The following is a 14,109-nucleotide window of genomic DNA, read 5'->3' as shown; positions in this document are numbered from 1 at the left end:
TGGGGGCTGGCCTCACACCAGAATCCTTCTTGGCTTCCCACATAGTTTAGGATGATAGGTATGTACCACTGTGCCCAACTATGAATTGAAAAGGGGTCTTGTGAACTGTTCTGTCTGGGCTGGCCTCCAACTGTGGTTCTCTCATTCTTAGCCATCCTAGGGATAAGATTACACAGGTGATCAGCTGGGAAAATCGATTATTTGTTTGTTATTTTTGCCAGTCATAGGCCTTGAACTCAGGGCCAGGGCTCTGTCCCTGAGCTTCTTTTTGCTCAAAGCTAGCAGTCTACAACTTGAGCCACAGAGCTATTTCTGGCTTTTTCTGTTTATGTGGTGCTGAGGAATCGAACCCAGGGTTTCATGCATGCTAAGCAAGCACTATACCACTAAAGCTACATTCCCAGCCCAGATTTTCATTTTTTATTTTATACACTTCTCTGTTGTTTAAATTTCTTATCATAAGTTTATAATTCTGACACTTAAACAAATATATAATTGAAAATGAAAAGTAAACATTATTTAAATTTCATCCCCAGAGGCAGCCATTCTTTATTTGGTTATTCTCCTTCTAGCCATGTCTGTATGCATAAACTAATTAGATAATTTTACTAAATATTGTCATGAAGGCTTCTTGCTGAGTAAATAGAGCTCAGCAGCAATGTGTGAGATGGTGTATGGTGTTCTGTTATGTGGTAGTAACAAGATAGTCTTTTCTAGGTAAACGGATCTCTCTTGATGAACTTCAACTAATCTCCAGACCCCCCAGTTTAATAGTGCTGAAAGAAACATCCCTATATGTACAGGAGACAACTTGATTTTCTTACCTCCAGATCCATTCCTAATGTGAGATTGCTAGATCACGAAGTCTGCAGTTTGGATACCTAGCTGTCCTCCCAGAAAGGTGACTGCTCTAGGCTGGGTAGCCTCTGTTCTCTTACCTGCTAACAGCCCAAACACCCAGGAAGTTGTCTTTCACCTTGGAAATCCACAGAATGAGTCACAGGAGTATTTCACTTTGGGTAACTTCAAAGCTGGCTTGATACTTTGAGGCTGCAGGCTTAAAGAAATCTCTGCTAGTGCTGCTTCCTGAGTTGACCCTCAGGCCTGGCACCCAGAGTCTTGCCTAGGCACCAAAAAATGCCATTATTAAGGCATTATTGCTGCGTCTTCCTTTATTGGGTCATTCAGATCTGATTTGCTATATCCTCTTTCCTTGATTTGTGTGATGGGGGAACTTGAAGTCCCTGGGCAGATGTGTAGACAGCTGGGGATCTGGCCTTTCCCTGTTTGCTCCAAATGGCGTGACTGTGCTTGCCATCTCTGATCCAACAGCCTCTCTTGAGTGCCACATTCTACAAGAGATATTGACAAATCAGAGTGATTATAGAGAAGGGTGGTTTTCAGCTGGCAAGACCTCTCAAAGCTGTGTGGTCTGTGAGGAAGGGCTACAGAGTGAGAAACTGGAGATGTTCCAGTTTGAAGAAAAGACTGTGTCCCATACTAGTTTTAAAATATTTGAAGTTTTGCCATATGGAAAAGGGATTTACCTTATTATTTCCTATTAATGAGTTTTTAACTAGGAAACTTAACTATCCATTGGGATATGGAAGCATTTTCTTTTTTCTTTCTTTTTTTGGTTGGTCGTGGGGCCTGAACTCTGGGCCTGGGCGCTGTCCCTCAGCTCTTGAGCTCAAGGCTAGCGCTCTACCACTTGAAGCACAGCACCACTTCTTGCTTTTTCTACTTCTGTGGTGCTGAGGAATGGAACCAGGGCCTCATGCATGCAAGGCAAGCACTCTACCACTGAGCTACCTTCCCAGCCCTTGGAAGCATTTTCTAACAGACTTTTGGAGGCAATCAACTTGTCAAGTTGTCCTAGTAAGGTCTGTCTCATCACTGACTGGGGTGGTATAGAGGGATTTAAGCACTGGATGTGGACTTGGTTAATTTGCGAGTTTGGATCATTGAACCTAGATGCCAATTAATAATGCTAGTTTTCCTTCTAACCAGTATTCTTTCAACCACTTCATCTGTGCTCCTGTGTGGCTTCCTGCAATCAACCCTACCTCCTTCCTTCCTTGGTTCTTTCTGTCCCAGCCCCTCAAGATCTAATCCAACTGGGTGATCTCCAAGCATACTCATAGATGTTGTGGCTGTGTTTCTTGATGTAAACTAAGGAAGGATCTTGGGGGCTTAGTCTGAGCTGTAGGGATCCAGATTCTGGAATCCTTGCAGGGGTTGTTTGCTTTGCCCCAGTGCATGGACTCTGTGTTCCTGTCCTTATGGATCCTTCTTTTTTGGCTGTTACTACTTTTCATGTCAGAAGTGGCCCTACTTTTCAGTGGTCAGATCTTTCAAATGAAAAACAAATGCTTACTTTGTATTCACAATACACAATAAACAAGGCATGTTTTTTGTTGTTGTTGTTTTGGTTTGTTTTTTTTGGTGCCATTCCAGGGACTTGAACTCGGCCTGAGCTCTGTCCCTGAGCTTCTTTTTGCTTAAGATTAGTTCTACCACTTGAGCCACAGAGCCACTTCTGGCTTTTTCTGAGTAGTTTATTGGAGACAAGTCTCATAGACTTTCCTGCCCAGGCTGGCTTCCAACTGTAATTCTCAGATCTCAGCCTCTTAAGTAGGTAGGATTATAAGTATGACCTACCAGCACCAGGCACAAGGCAGTTTTTACATACAGTGGCTCACGCCTGTAATCCTCACTACTCAGGAGGCTGAGATCTGAGGATCGTGGTTCAAAGCCAGCCAAGGCAGGTAAGTCCGTGAGACTCTTATCTCCAATAAACCACCAGAAAACTGGAAGTGGTGCTGTGGCTCAATCGGTAGAGTGCTCACCTTGAGCTGAAGAGCGCAGGGACAGTGCCCAAGCCCAGAGTTCAAGCCTCACGACCAACCAAAGAAAAAAAAATTGGGGGGCGGGAGAGGGGGTGTCTAAAAATAACCCTGTAAGGCAGGTAGTATAATCATTTCTTTTTTCTTTTTCTTTTTTTTTTGTCAGTCATGGGGCTTGAACTTTGGGCCTGGGCCCTGTCCCTCAGCTCTTCAGCTCAAGGCAAGTGCTCTACCACTTGAGCCACAGAACCACTTCTGGTTTTCTGAGTGGTTTATTGGAGATAAGAGTCTCATGGCCTTTCCTGCCCAGTCTGGCTTTGAACTGGGATCCTCAGATCTCAGCCTCCTGAGTAGCTAGGATTACAGGCATGAGCCGCCACCACCCAGCACATTATATTTTTATACCTAGAAAAGCAGATGCTGAAAAGTGACCTGTTTAAAGTTGCACAGCAAAGGAAATTGCACCAGAGTACAAAGCAAGTATGCAGAGACTCGTAAAAATCTATATTTTCCCTGGAAGATCTGTTTTTGCTTTAGATATGAGAATACAACATTTAGGGTTACTGTTTGCCTCTATGATGTGGGAGGAGAAAAGTAATCTGTATTAACAAGTGATTCTTTTACCTAGCACTATTGGTGGCCATGACAGTCATAATTATTTTTTTCTTTATTTCTGGGCACTGTCCCTGAGCTTTTTTGCTCAAAGCTAGTGCTTAACCACTTTGAGCCAGAGCGCCACTTTTGATTTTTGGAAGTTAGAGATAAGAATCTTTTGGACTTTGCTGCCTGGACTGGCTCTGAATCACAATCCTCGGATCTCAGCCTCCTGAATAGTATTACAGGCATGAGCCACTAGCACCAGACTTGACAGCCATAATTCTAATTGGTGTTTTATTGTTTTATTTTTTGAGGGGTTGCTGAATAGATAACTAAAAAATTATGTGGTTTAGGGGCTGGGAAGGTGGCTTAATGGTAGAGTGCTTGCCTTGCATGCATGAAGCCCTAGGTTCGATTCCTCAGCACCACATAAGCAAAAAAGAGCTGGAAGTAGCACTGTGGCTCCAGTGGTAGAGTGCTAGCTTTGAGCTCAAGAGCTGAGGGACAGCGCGCAGGCCCAGAGTTCAGGCCCCACAACTGACCAAAAAAAAAAAAATTATCTGGCTTAAAAGTAGGTATTTCCAGCCAGGCATAGTGGTTCACAATGGTAATTCCAGTACTTGGGAGGCAGAGGCAGGCGGATCACAAGTTCCAGGCCAGGCCAGCTTGAGCTATACACAATGAGACCCTGTCTTTAAAAAAAAAAAATATATATATATATATATATATATATATATATATATATATATATATTTGTATTTCAAGCAAATGTCCCATGAAAGTGAAAGGAAAGATGTCCACCTCACTGATAAGGGAGATGCAAGTTAAGTTACCCCTTTGATACCACATCACCCTGATTAGATGGATGGAGCTAAGTCAGGCTAGGGAAACAGGCACTGTCCTACATTCACGATATGATCCCAAATGCCACTTATTCTGCTGGAGCAGAATTTTCTTACAAGTACTCCATCCTGTGCATATGTAGAGATAAAAGGTAGGGCTGCTAGGTTCTGAAGCTTCAAAGCTCTGGGGCTCTCTTTCCTCTCCCTGCAGGAGGTCACATGTTAAGGAGGAGTTACTGAGGGCACATTTTGGTTTTGCTCCTATGTGGTATGCATACAGCATTGTGCTCATTGACTATTCAAAGTTCCTAGTGTGCGCATTGCCTCAGAACTCAGCTTCAAGGCTGATAGCTTCAGCTTTAGGAGAGGGTGTGGGGGCACAAGTAAGGAGGTCCAGGCATGTGAACTCAATCTTATTTGGATCCTTGGAAGGAGAGTTGCTGTTACCTCAAAAACATGAATGCTGGTCTTCCCCAGGAAGAAGATCTGCTGGCCTTCCTTTGATAGATGGTGATGTCAAGTGTCTGTCTGCCTAGAGGAGGCTCTGGGTCTCTTAGGATGCTGGACAGCAAGGACATTCCCTTAATCAATTCAAGGCTTTGGTCACTTCCTTAAAATGACGGTAGCATTGCATGAGTGTGTTAAGGCTTTCTCCACACATGTGCACAGGATCAGGAGCTTGACTGCATGGTTGCTCCATGGTAATTATCTATGGCAGTGACATGAGGCTGTCCTGTACCCCTGGGCCGCCAAAACCTCTGTAGGTTTTTCATTTCTAGCACTAGACTAGCCATACATATTGCACCTCCTTGCACCCAGGTTGGCTTAGAGCTAGAAGCAAGCCCCTGAGCTTTTGAAGTTGGGATTGGCTACTGAAAAGACAAAGTGGGAGTAATCAAGTGGCCCAGTTAGGAGCAGCTAGGCTAGTGGGGGTGTTGGGGGGAAGACAACAAGACTGACTTTGAACTTTCCGTACTCCACTGTCTCAGCCAGGGATGATGCATTCAGTAAAATGTCCAGGTGGTCTCCCCCTCCCTGCCAGGCCTGTGTAGACCTGCATGTGTGCCTCTGCATGTATTGCAGCTTGTGGGAAGGGTTTTCTTCCAGTTTCACAGGGAGCTTCTCTGGACTCTGCTCCTCTGAGCAGCGCCCAGTGCCATAGCAGCAGCCTGGGTCTTCGCAGGAAGGAGCTGTGGGGTTGCTAATTGCTAGATTCTCCCCTGTGTTTGCTTTGTCCAGAGATGGGCCCCAGCTCAACTAGTCTTTCCCTACTCAGCAGCCACAGAGTATCTCTGGCAGCATATCCAGTACATGTGGCATTTGGGGGAAGAACTGGAAAGTTCTCCTAAGGAGCCAGCTCTGAAGCCTTTTTTTTGGGGGGGGGGGTGGCCAGGGGTGGTGGTGGTATTTGGGTTTGAACTCAGGGCCTCAAACTCGGTAGGCAGGCACTTTATCACTTGAGCCTTGCCCCAGCCCCTCCCCTTCTCTCTCTAGTTACTTTTGGATGGAGTCCCAGCTGGGGCTAGCCTCTGACCATGATTCTCCTGTGTAGCTGGGACTACAGGCATGTACCACTACTCTTGACCCCAGCTCTGTGTCTTTATAGAGGCCACTTGGGCCCTTGGCTGTCAGAGTAATTTGTGAATACCAAGAAGGCAAGAGCAGTAGACTGGGGTGTAGCTCAGTGGTAGAAGGCTTGGCTAGTATGTCTGACATCCTAGATTTGATTCCCCAGTACTGCAAAAGCAAACAAAAAAGACAAGAGGGTTGGATGCTATTTCTTGAGAAACTGTGATGGCTGAGCTATTGTTCAGAAGCTGCCAGGCCCACTTTGGGTTTCCTCCCATTTTCCTCCTATTTCAGAAATACCTGCAGACTAACATGTAGCAGGATTCAGCTACATCCTTGCCTTGTCCCTAGAAAGCATGTAATCATCCAAGTGCTGAAAAGAGCACCTGGAAGAAACCTCAAAAGGGAACATCAGCTATCTCCCCACATACCACGTACCTTAGTTCTGACTCCCACAGGGAGTGGGGCATCCCTTTCCCAGCCATTGTGCAGAACATCACTGTCCCTGAGTACTTCTACGCAGGATGCAGGCAGAAAATGCATTTGCATTTAAGTGTTTCAAAGTCAGTGCTAATTATTTTGTAAACAATACTTGTGGATTTTTTTGTTTGTTTTATTTTTGTTTTTGCCAGTCCTGAGGCTTAAACTCAGGGCCTGAATGCTATCCCTGAACTTTTGTTGCTCAAGGCTAGCGCTCTACTGCTTGAGCCACAGTGCCACTTCTGGGTTGTTTTTTTTTTCTTTTCCTGAATAGTTTATTAGAGTCTCAGACTTAACTGGCTTCAAACCCCAATCCTCAGATCTCAGCCTCTTGAATAACTAGGATTACAGGCATGAGCCATCAGTGCCTGCTAAATAGTTTCTGAATGGAGGTTGTTAGTAGGATGTAACATGAAGTCATGAAACCTTGCTCTCAGATAGACAAAGGAGGGGCTGGGAAGGTGGCTCAGTGGTAGAGCGCTTGCCTTGCGTGCCTGAGGCCCTGGGTTCGATTCCTCAGCACCACATAAGAAAAAAAGCCGGAAGTGGCACTGTTGCTCAAGTGGTAGAGCGCTAGCCTTGAGCTGAAAAGCTGAGGGACAGCACCCAGGCCCAGAGTTCAGGCCTCATAATCAGACACCCCCCCCCCCCAAAAAAAAAAAAAAAAAGAAATCAAGTAGGCAAAGGGTTGGACTATAATATAACTAGCAGTTTTTTGGACCTTTTTTTTTTTTTTCTACTCTGGAGTGGCATTTCCCCTCACACATGCCTGTCTCCCTTAATTAAGGGACTTTTCTCCGGTCCCCAGCCCTCACCTGGATGCCTTTCTCTTAGATACCAGTTAGCTGTGGGACTCAGAGCCCCCTCCCCTTAGGGGGCAGGCATTTTCACTCTCTCAGGGAGTCAGAGAGAAGGAGCCAGCTCCTCCAACCTCTGGCTGGACAGCTGGAGTTCTAACCAAGGCATATTAGCATTTGAAAACCCCTCTGAGGGGGCAAGAGCTCCCTGGGGCTGGCTCTGCCGCCAGAGCTGAGACCCTTGGTGGCTCCCTACAGAATGGGCCTAGCATCTGGGGCATAAAGACCAGAATGAGCCCATTGTGGCTTTGTCCCAAGTGTGAAAACTGTGACCAAGGCTCTTTTCATTGTTAAGAAAGACATTTCTTGGCCACTGCAAACCCTGTTCCTCACTGGAAGGTTCTGTTAGTGGGGTGCTCTAAACATTTCTGTGGAAAATTATGCTTTCCGCCCCTCCCCTCTCCTCTTAGCTCAATAATACTATGTATTAAATCTTGACCACATGTTTTCAGAGTGGAATGTGTTGGTCCCACAGCAGCAACTTGGCCTGAGTCCCTTTCTTGCCTTAGGGTCTCCTCCCATCTGCCTAATTTAAGCCCCTTCCCAAGTTAAGCCTGTACAAAGTGCCATTGATCATTTTTACTCAAACAGTTTGGGTTTGCACATATTTCTCTTTAAATCACTGTCAACTCTGGTTAATAAAAGGTCATCTTTCCTTCTTTTCAGCTAAACCCCTGCTTGGTTTGTGGTAGTTTTCTACAGATCAGACACCAGAGAGGTGTGAGAAGCCCCTAAGGAACTGGCCATCTGTTTCTTAAACCAGGCACAATGGTGCCACCTACAGGGAATTTGGTGTTACTACAGACTCAGTGGCTGTCTTATGGTGACTAGACCTCTTTTCTGGTGGGGATACTGATATATGGCAATAGACAGACCACTGAGTAGGCACACTAGTTGCTGATTTTAAAGCAGGAGATAAACATTCAGATATTGCAAGTTGGACAAGTTGTCCAGGATTGTACTAGTAAGGAATAGAGGCAAATAGGAACTGAGTCTTTTCAACTCCAAAGTTCAGCACTGTGTAAGTCTGCCTTTAAAGCTAACAGATTTTTAGCTGGTAACTTGACAAGGTCCTCACTAACATGAACAGTGCTTTCTCTCCTTACTCCCCTAGTTCTTTCAGTCCTGTGGTTTTGTCTCAGTGTGATGTGAATTGAATCTTTGAACAGCTTTGTGTGTCTTGTTCATTACTTTTTTTTTTTTTTGGTCTGTCCTGGGGCTTGAACTCAGGACCTGGGCACTGTCCCTGAGCTTTGTCACTCAAGGCTAGCACTCTACCACTTTGAGCTACAGCTTCACTTCTTGTTTTCTGGTGGTTAATTGGTGGTAAGAGTCTTGCAGACTTTCCTGCCCAGGCTAGCTTCAAACTGCAGTCCCCAGATCTCAGCCTCCTGAGTAGCTAGTAGCCACTGGCGCCCAGCTTAAAAATTTTAATAATAGTAGGAAGGTAATGGTATTGACTAGAACATAGTAACATTTTCTTTTCCTGTATTGGTTTGAAGCTCTCACTCTTTTAGTAATGCTAAGCAGCACTGCTTTCCCATTTACTTTCCTTATTTAGAATAATGATTTGAAGTTGCCTTTTAAAGTAAGTTTATTGGGCTAGGAATGTAGCTTGGTAGTAGAGCATTTGCCTAGAATGCGTGAGGTGCTGCAGTCTGAACCCAGCACTACCCCCCCCCCCCCAAAAGAATAAGTTTGTTTAGGTAAAAAATGCGAGCCAATTTAAGGAGAAAATACAAGTAAGTATTAGTGGTGCACAGATATGGCAAGAACCTTAGTGGATCTTTGAAGGTTGGGAAATATTGGACTGTGCCCAGCAAAATGAACTTGATCATTCTCATGAACCCTTCCCTCGTCTGTGGAAAAGATAATGTTGGTAGGTGATTGTTCAGTTTACATAGACCTATAAAATAGCTAGTATTATGATCAGGTTTTTGCCAGGCCAGCTGTTGACCTTCGGAGGTGGTAGCAAGAAATCCAAGGGCTTGGCTTGGTTTGCCCTTCTTTGCCTCTTCTTCAAGATTCCTTCCTTTTGTCTAGTACATCCTTCTTTGTCAGTCGTGGGACTGGGTGCTGTCCCTCAGCTCTTCAGCTTGAGGTGAGCGCTCTACCACTTGAGCCACATGAGCTGGTAAATGCAGCATACTGTGAGTATCCAAGATTAAGAGTCAGGGCAGGAGAACACCTAATATTGCATGGAGTTTTTCTCTTTTGGTTGTCCTGCCTTCAAAAAAAAATAAGAGTAATGGGCCTTGGTGAAGCACAGTTGTGAGGTTCTGAGGGAGAGGTGAAGTAGAAAGAGTAGGCACAGGCCGGGCGCTGGTGGCTCACGCCTGTAATCCTAGCTACTCAGGGGCTGAGATCTGAGGACTACGGTTCAAAGCCAGCCCGGGCAGGAAAGACTGTGAGACTCCTATCTCCAATAAACCACCAGAAAACCGGAAGTGGCGCTGTAGCTCAAGTGGTAGAGCGCTCGCCTTGAGCTGAAGAGCTGAAGGGCAGCACCCAGGCCCAGAGTTCAAGCCCCATGACCAACAAAAAAAAAAGAAAGAGTAGGCACAGGGAGAGAAGTGGGAGTGACATCCTCCTCTTCCTGGGAACTCTGGGCGTGGAGACAGCTAGTGGAGGTAATACTCCTTCCTCTTCCTGAAGACCCACAGAAACCAAATAAGCCCTAATAAAAGCAAAGCCTCTGAGACAGGCAACCCTCCAGTGACCCAACCAGATGCCAGAACAGCTGAGACTCACCCAAAAGGGCTATGAAAGAGGGACTCCACAAGCCTATATATTTTTTCTTTTTTTGGGGGGGGGGGCAGGGGTCGGTTGTGGGGCTTGAGCCACAGCACCACTTCCAGTTTTCTGGTGGTTTAATGGAGATAAGAGTTTCATGGAGGGGCTGGGAAGGTGGCTCCATGGTAGAGTGCTTGCCTTGCATGCCTGAGGCCCTGGGTTCAATTCCTCAGCACCACATAAGCAAAAAGAAAAAAGCCAGAAGTGGCACTGTGGCTCAAGTGGTAGAGTGCTAGCCTTGAGCTGAAGAGCTGAGGGACAGTGCCCAGGCCCAGAGTTCAGGCCCCACGACTGGACCCCTCCCCCCCCCAAAAAAAAGAGTTTCATGGACTTTCCTGCCTGGGCTGGCTTTGAACCATAATCCTCAGATCTCAGCCTCCTGAGTAGCTAGGATTATAGGAGTGAGCCACTGGCGTCCAGCTAGGCTACTGGTTTGTAGACCTCCTTCTTACTGTCTTGTGCCACCTCCTTCTCTTCCTCTTCCTCCTTCTCCCTCTTCTCTTCCTTTTCCTCTTCCTTACCCAAGAAGCAAGTGGATAAGACCCCCAGAGTGGGGTCCTGGTTGGGAACTTGTATCAAACCACTAGTAGCTACGAGACTTGCCTCAATTTCCCCTGGCATCTTACTCTTACTTTTAACTTTGTCTCCTGCTCATCCTGCCTCATAATTCTTTATTTGATGGGGAGAAGAAAGGGATCCAGGACCCCTAGATGGTATCAGTTCTGGGGTGCTGACCTCATGGACCAGCTGCCTCTCCTGCCTGTACACTCTGCTGTGCCATGAGAGGCGCTGTCTAGTCCTCCATTTTTTCAAAGCCTCCAGTGTTCTTCAGAAATCTCTAAGTCTGCCTGCTCATGGGAAACTGGTTATAGATCTCCAAGGACTGCTAGTTGGTTGCATGTTCCCTGTCCAAGCTGTTTCAACAGCACAGAAATCCTAGTCTGTGTGTCCAAGGAGAAGGGTTCACATGGCCTTCCAGCCTTCCTGCACACTGCTGGCCAGGTAGCCCCAGAGAAAAGCCCTTTATTCTTTGCTGGCAGATGCCATCATGGCTGCCACTTTGCCCTCCAGTGGGGATGCTGAGAAGGACAACAGATTCTGAAAGCCTTTGGCCTTCAGGGTCAAGTGAGTGTCCACACTGGCAGGCTGTCTTTGTACTGAAAGCCAACAGAATGGGCAAACAGGAACCCACTTGGTATTTTGAAAATATCAACAACTCTTTGCTTCTTTCAGCAGCAAGTGCTTCTTCCTTCTCATAAGGGCTGCCCCCAGAGGCTGGGGAGCCTCCCAACCTGGGCTTCCGCGGTCCCAGGATAGATTCCAGTCCTTGTTCCAAATGCTGAGGATTCTCCTATGTCTCCACAGAGAACACCTTCTGCAGCGGAGACCATGTGTCTTGGCACAGCCCTTTGGATAACAGTGAGTCAAGAATTCAGCACATGCTGCTGACAGAGGACCCACAGATGCAGCCTGTGCAGACACCCTTTGGGGTAGTTACCTTCCTCCAGGTAAGACACTGTGGGACTATTGGATGTTGGAGCCTTCCCTGTGGGAAAGATCCAGAAAGACAAAGAGTTGTGGGGGGAGGGGTTAGGGAACAAGAGGTTCCCATTGGCCATCTCTTCCCTCTGAGGGTCTGTGAGGTAATCAAATGGTTTGATTTTCACAATTTCACCTGCTGAGATGGCAGAAGTGAGGGGCTTCCAAGCAGGAAGCAAGCTCCAAACTGGCCTCTTGCCTCCCAGAAGGGGTGTGGTCTCCCCAGCATCTACCAAAGACCAGTTAGTCTTTGTATAAACTTTCCTGGAGATGTGCATAAAGGCTTTGAGACTGTTAGAATACCTCTCTGACCCACCCCTGCTTCCAAAGACACAGCCTGTGGATCCAAACTGAGTTGTTTTCTCCTTTGCAGCTGAAAGCTAGACTATGTGCCACCAGACTTTGACCTGTTACAGCAAGGGCAAGAGTCAGTCTCAGTGCCCGTCTCTGGACCCAGGCATCTCCTAGGCCATCAGCTACTCCTTCCTAACCTGTCCATCTCATTTTGAAGCACATCAGGCCAGATCCTGTCTGTGGGCCCTCTCTGAGATGACCCCTAAGAGAGAGCCTGGCTGACTGCTAAGAGGGATGGGCATTAACACATTGCCTCTTGTCCTGGGACTCAGATTGTTGGTGTCTGCACTGAGGAGCTACACTCAGCCCAGCAGTGGAATGGGCAGGGCATCCTGGAGCTGCTGCGGACAGTGCCTGTGTGAGTACATGTTTCTGGGGGGAGGGGGACAGGAGGGCTGGCTGCCTAGTGATGGGAGTCCTTCTGTCAACCCACATGTGTGAGGTCCTCTGTGCCTTGCTGCCGTAGGTACTCTCTATGGTTCCTATGAACTTTCATTCCCCTGCATTTTGGGAATGCTAGTGGCCAGGCTAATGGCCTTAGATTCTAGTTACCATCGTGTCCCCTTTCCTTGTCCACAGCGCTGGTGGCCCCTGGCTGATAACTGACATGCGGAGGGGAGAGACCATATTTGAGATCGATCCACACCTGCAAGTATGTCTTGAGTGAGGAAAACCTTGCTAGCACACTGTGCCTAGGCCTCTTCCAAATAACACTGGCTTTCATCCTGGGAAAATGGAGGAGCTTTATATGTGAGTGAGTAGAAATATGGCATGATTTGGAACTTATCCCTTGAATTCCAAAGCCCAAATAAAGGAGAAGAGATATCAGCCCAGGAAAGCATGTCTCAGGCACATATATTTTTGAATTACAAAGAAGATGTTTTACTGTATGTAAACTGTGTACCAACTCAAACAAGTTAGATCCCAGAAAGAAAAGAAAATAATTGTAGTGGATATTGCTTCTCTGTCCAGGATTTATTCTCCCATTTCTCCTTTGTAAAAGAACAAAGATAGCCAGGTGCTTATAATCCTAGCTACTCAGGAGGCTGAGATCTGAGGATTGCAGTTTGAAGCCAGACTGGGCAGGAAAGTCTGTAAGACTCTTATCTCCAATACACTACTCAAAAAAAAAAAAAAAAAAAAAAAGCCAGAAGTGATGCTGTGGCTCAAGTGGTAAAGCACTAGCTTTGAGCCAGAGAAGTTCAGGGACAGCACCCAGGCCCCAGAGTTGAAGCCCCAGGACTGGCAAAAAAAAAAGATTTAGTTTGGGGTAGTTATAATCCTAGCTCTTCAGGAGGCAAATATCAGTAGGATCACAGTTTGAAGCCAGTCCAAGAAAAAAGTTCCTGAGACTCCATCGTCTTAACTAGTGTGCCTGTCATCCCAGCAGTGTGGGATTGAGGTCCAGGCTAACCCAAACAAAAAGCAACACCCTATTGGAAAAACTGCAGAAGCAGAAAGGTCTAAGGTGCATGACTGAAGAAGTAGAGCACCTTGCCCACAAGCTCTAGGCCCTGAGTTCAAGCCCTACTACTACCTAAAGGAGAAAGATAAAAGAACAGAGGTTTAATTTTCAGTGCCACTCCACCCACAGGGAATAATGACTCTGAGGCCCAGCTACAGGATGAGTATTGATTGGCCTAAAGATCCTGTTATTCTTCCTAACACATTTTCCACTTCTGCCTGGGAGGATTGGTTCTCCTTGAAGTGTGGAGAGGTCTTTAGACCATAGGCCTGCTGCTGCCCTTACTATAGCCTGCCTGGAGAATATCTATCACCTTTGGTTTTGGCTTCCTTGGGCATATAGGTAAATTTTGAAAGCCATAGATGCCTGGGAATGTAGTTCAAGTGTGTGTGCTTGGCAAGCCTAAGGCCCTGAGTTCAAATCCCAGTACCAAAAGCACACTATGAAATAATCCGAGAGTTGCAAGAGCATCAGTGCCTTTTCCTGCTGGCTGCTTAGAAGTGGAAGCACAGCAGGCAGCTGCTCACTTGTCTGCCTTCTGCCTACCTTGCATTGGTGACAAGGTAAGCAGAGCCTTTCTTGCTTTTATAAAGTGCTGGCAGGACACAGACAGCTGCCAGAAGGTTTGTGGCATGTGACATGTAGCTCAGAGACCCTGTTTTTTTGTGTGTGGCAGTCTTGTGAGCTCTTGAGCATAAGTTTTCTTCATTTACAGATGATGCTCCTCTGTTTTCCTGGTGCCTTTAACAAATTGTTCAAATTGTTGC

The 14,109-nt window shown here is 46.4% G+C and overlaps 1 protein-coding gene across 2 annotated transcripts in view; it reads left to right on the top strand.

The window, feature by feature from the left end:
• The window catches only part of Sufu (SUFU negative regulator of hedgehog signaling), a 98,367-nt gene that overhangs the window by 43,134 nt on the left and 41,124 nt on the right, over positions 1-14,109 (top strand). For both annotated transcript variants that reach the window (XM_042689656.1, XM_042689655.1), the window contains exons 4-6: positions 11,350-11,492; positions 12,150-12,235; positions 12,457-12,529. In XM_042689656.1, the coding sequence (XP_042545590.1) occupies positions 11,350-11,492; positions 12,150-12,235; positions 12,457-12,529 (302 nt within the window). The remainder of the gene's footprint in view (positions 1-11,349; positions 11,493-12,149; positions 12,236-12,456; positions 12,530-14,109) is intronic.

The sequence above is a fragment of the Dipodomys spectabilis genome, unplaced genomic scaffold (assembly GCF_019054845.1).
Source record: "Dipodomys spectabilis isolate Male_0828 unplaced genomic scaffold, ASM1905484v1 ptg000125l, whole genome shotgun sequence".
Lineage (NCBI taxonomy): Eukaryota > Metazoa > Chordata > Mammalia > Rodentia > Heteromyidae > Dipodomys > Dipodomys spectabilis.
Note: the sequence above shows the minus strand (reverse complement) of the source record. Positions and strands in the feature narration are given on the sequence as shown.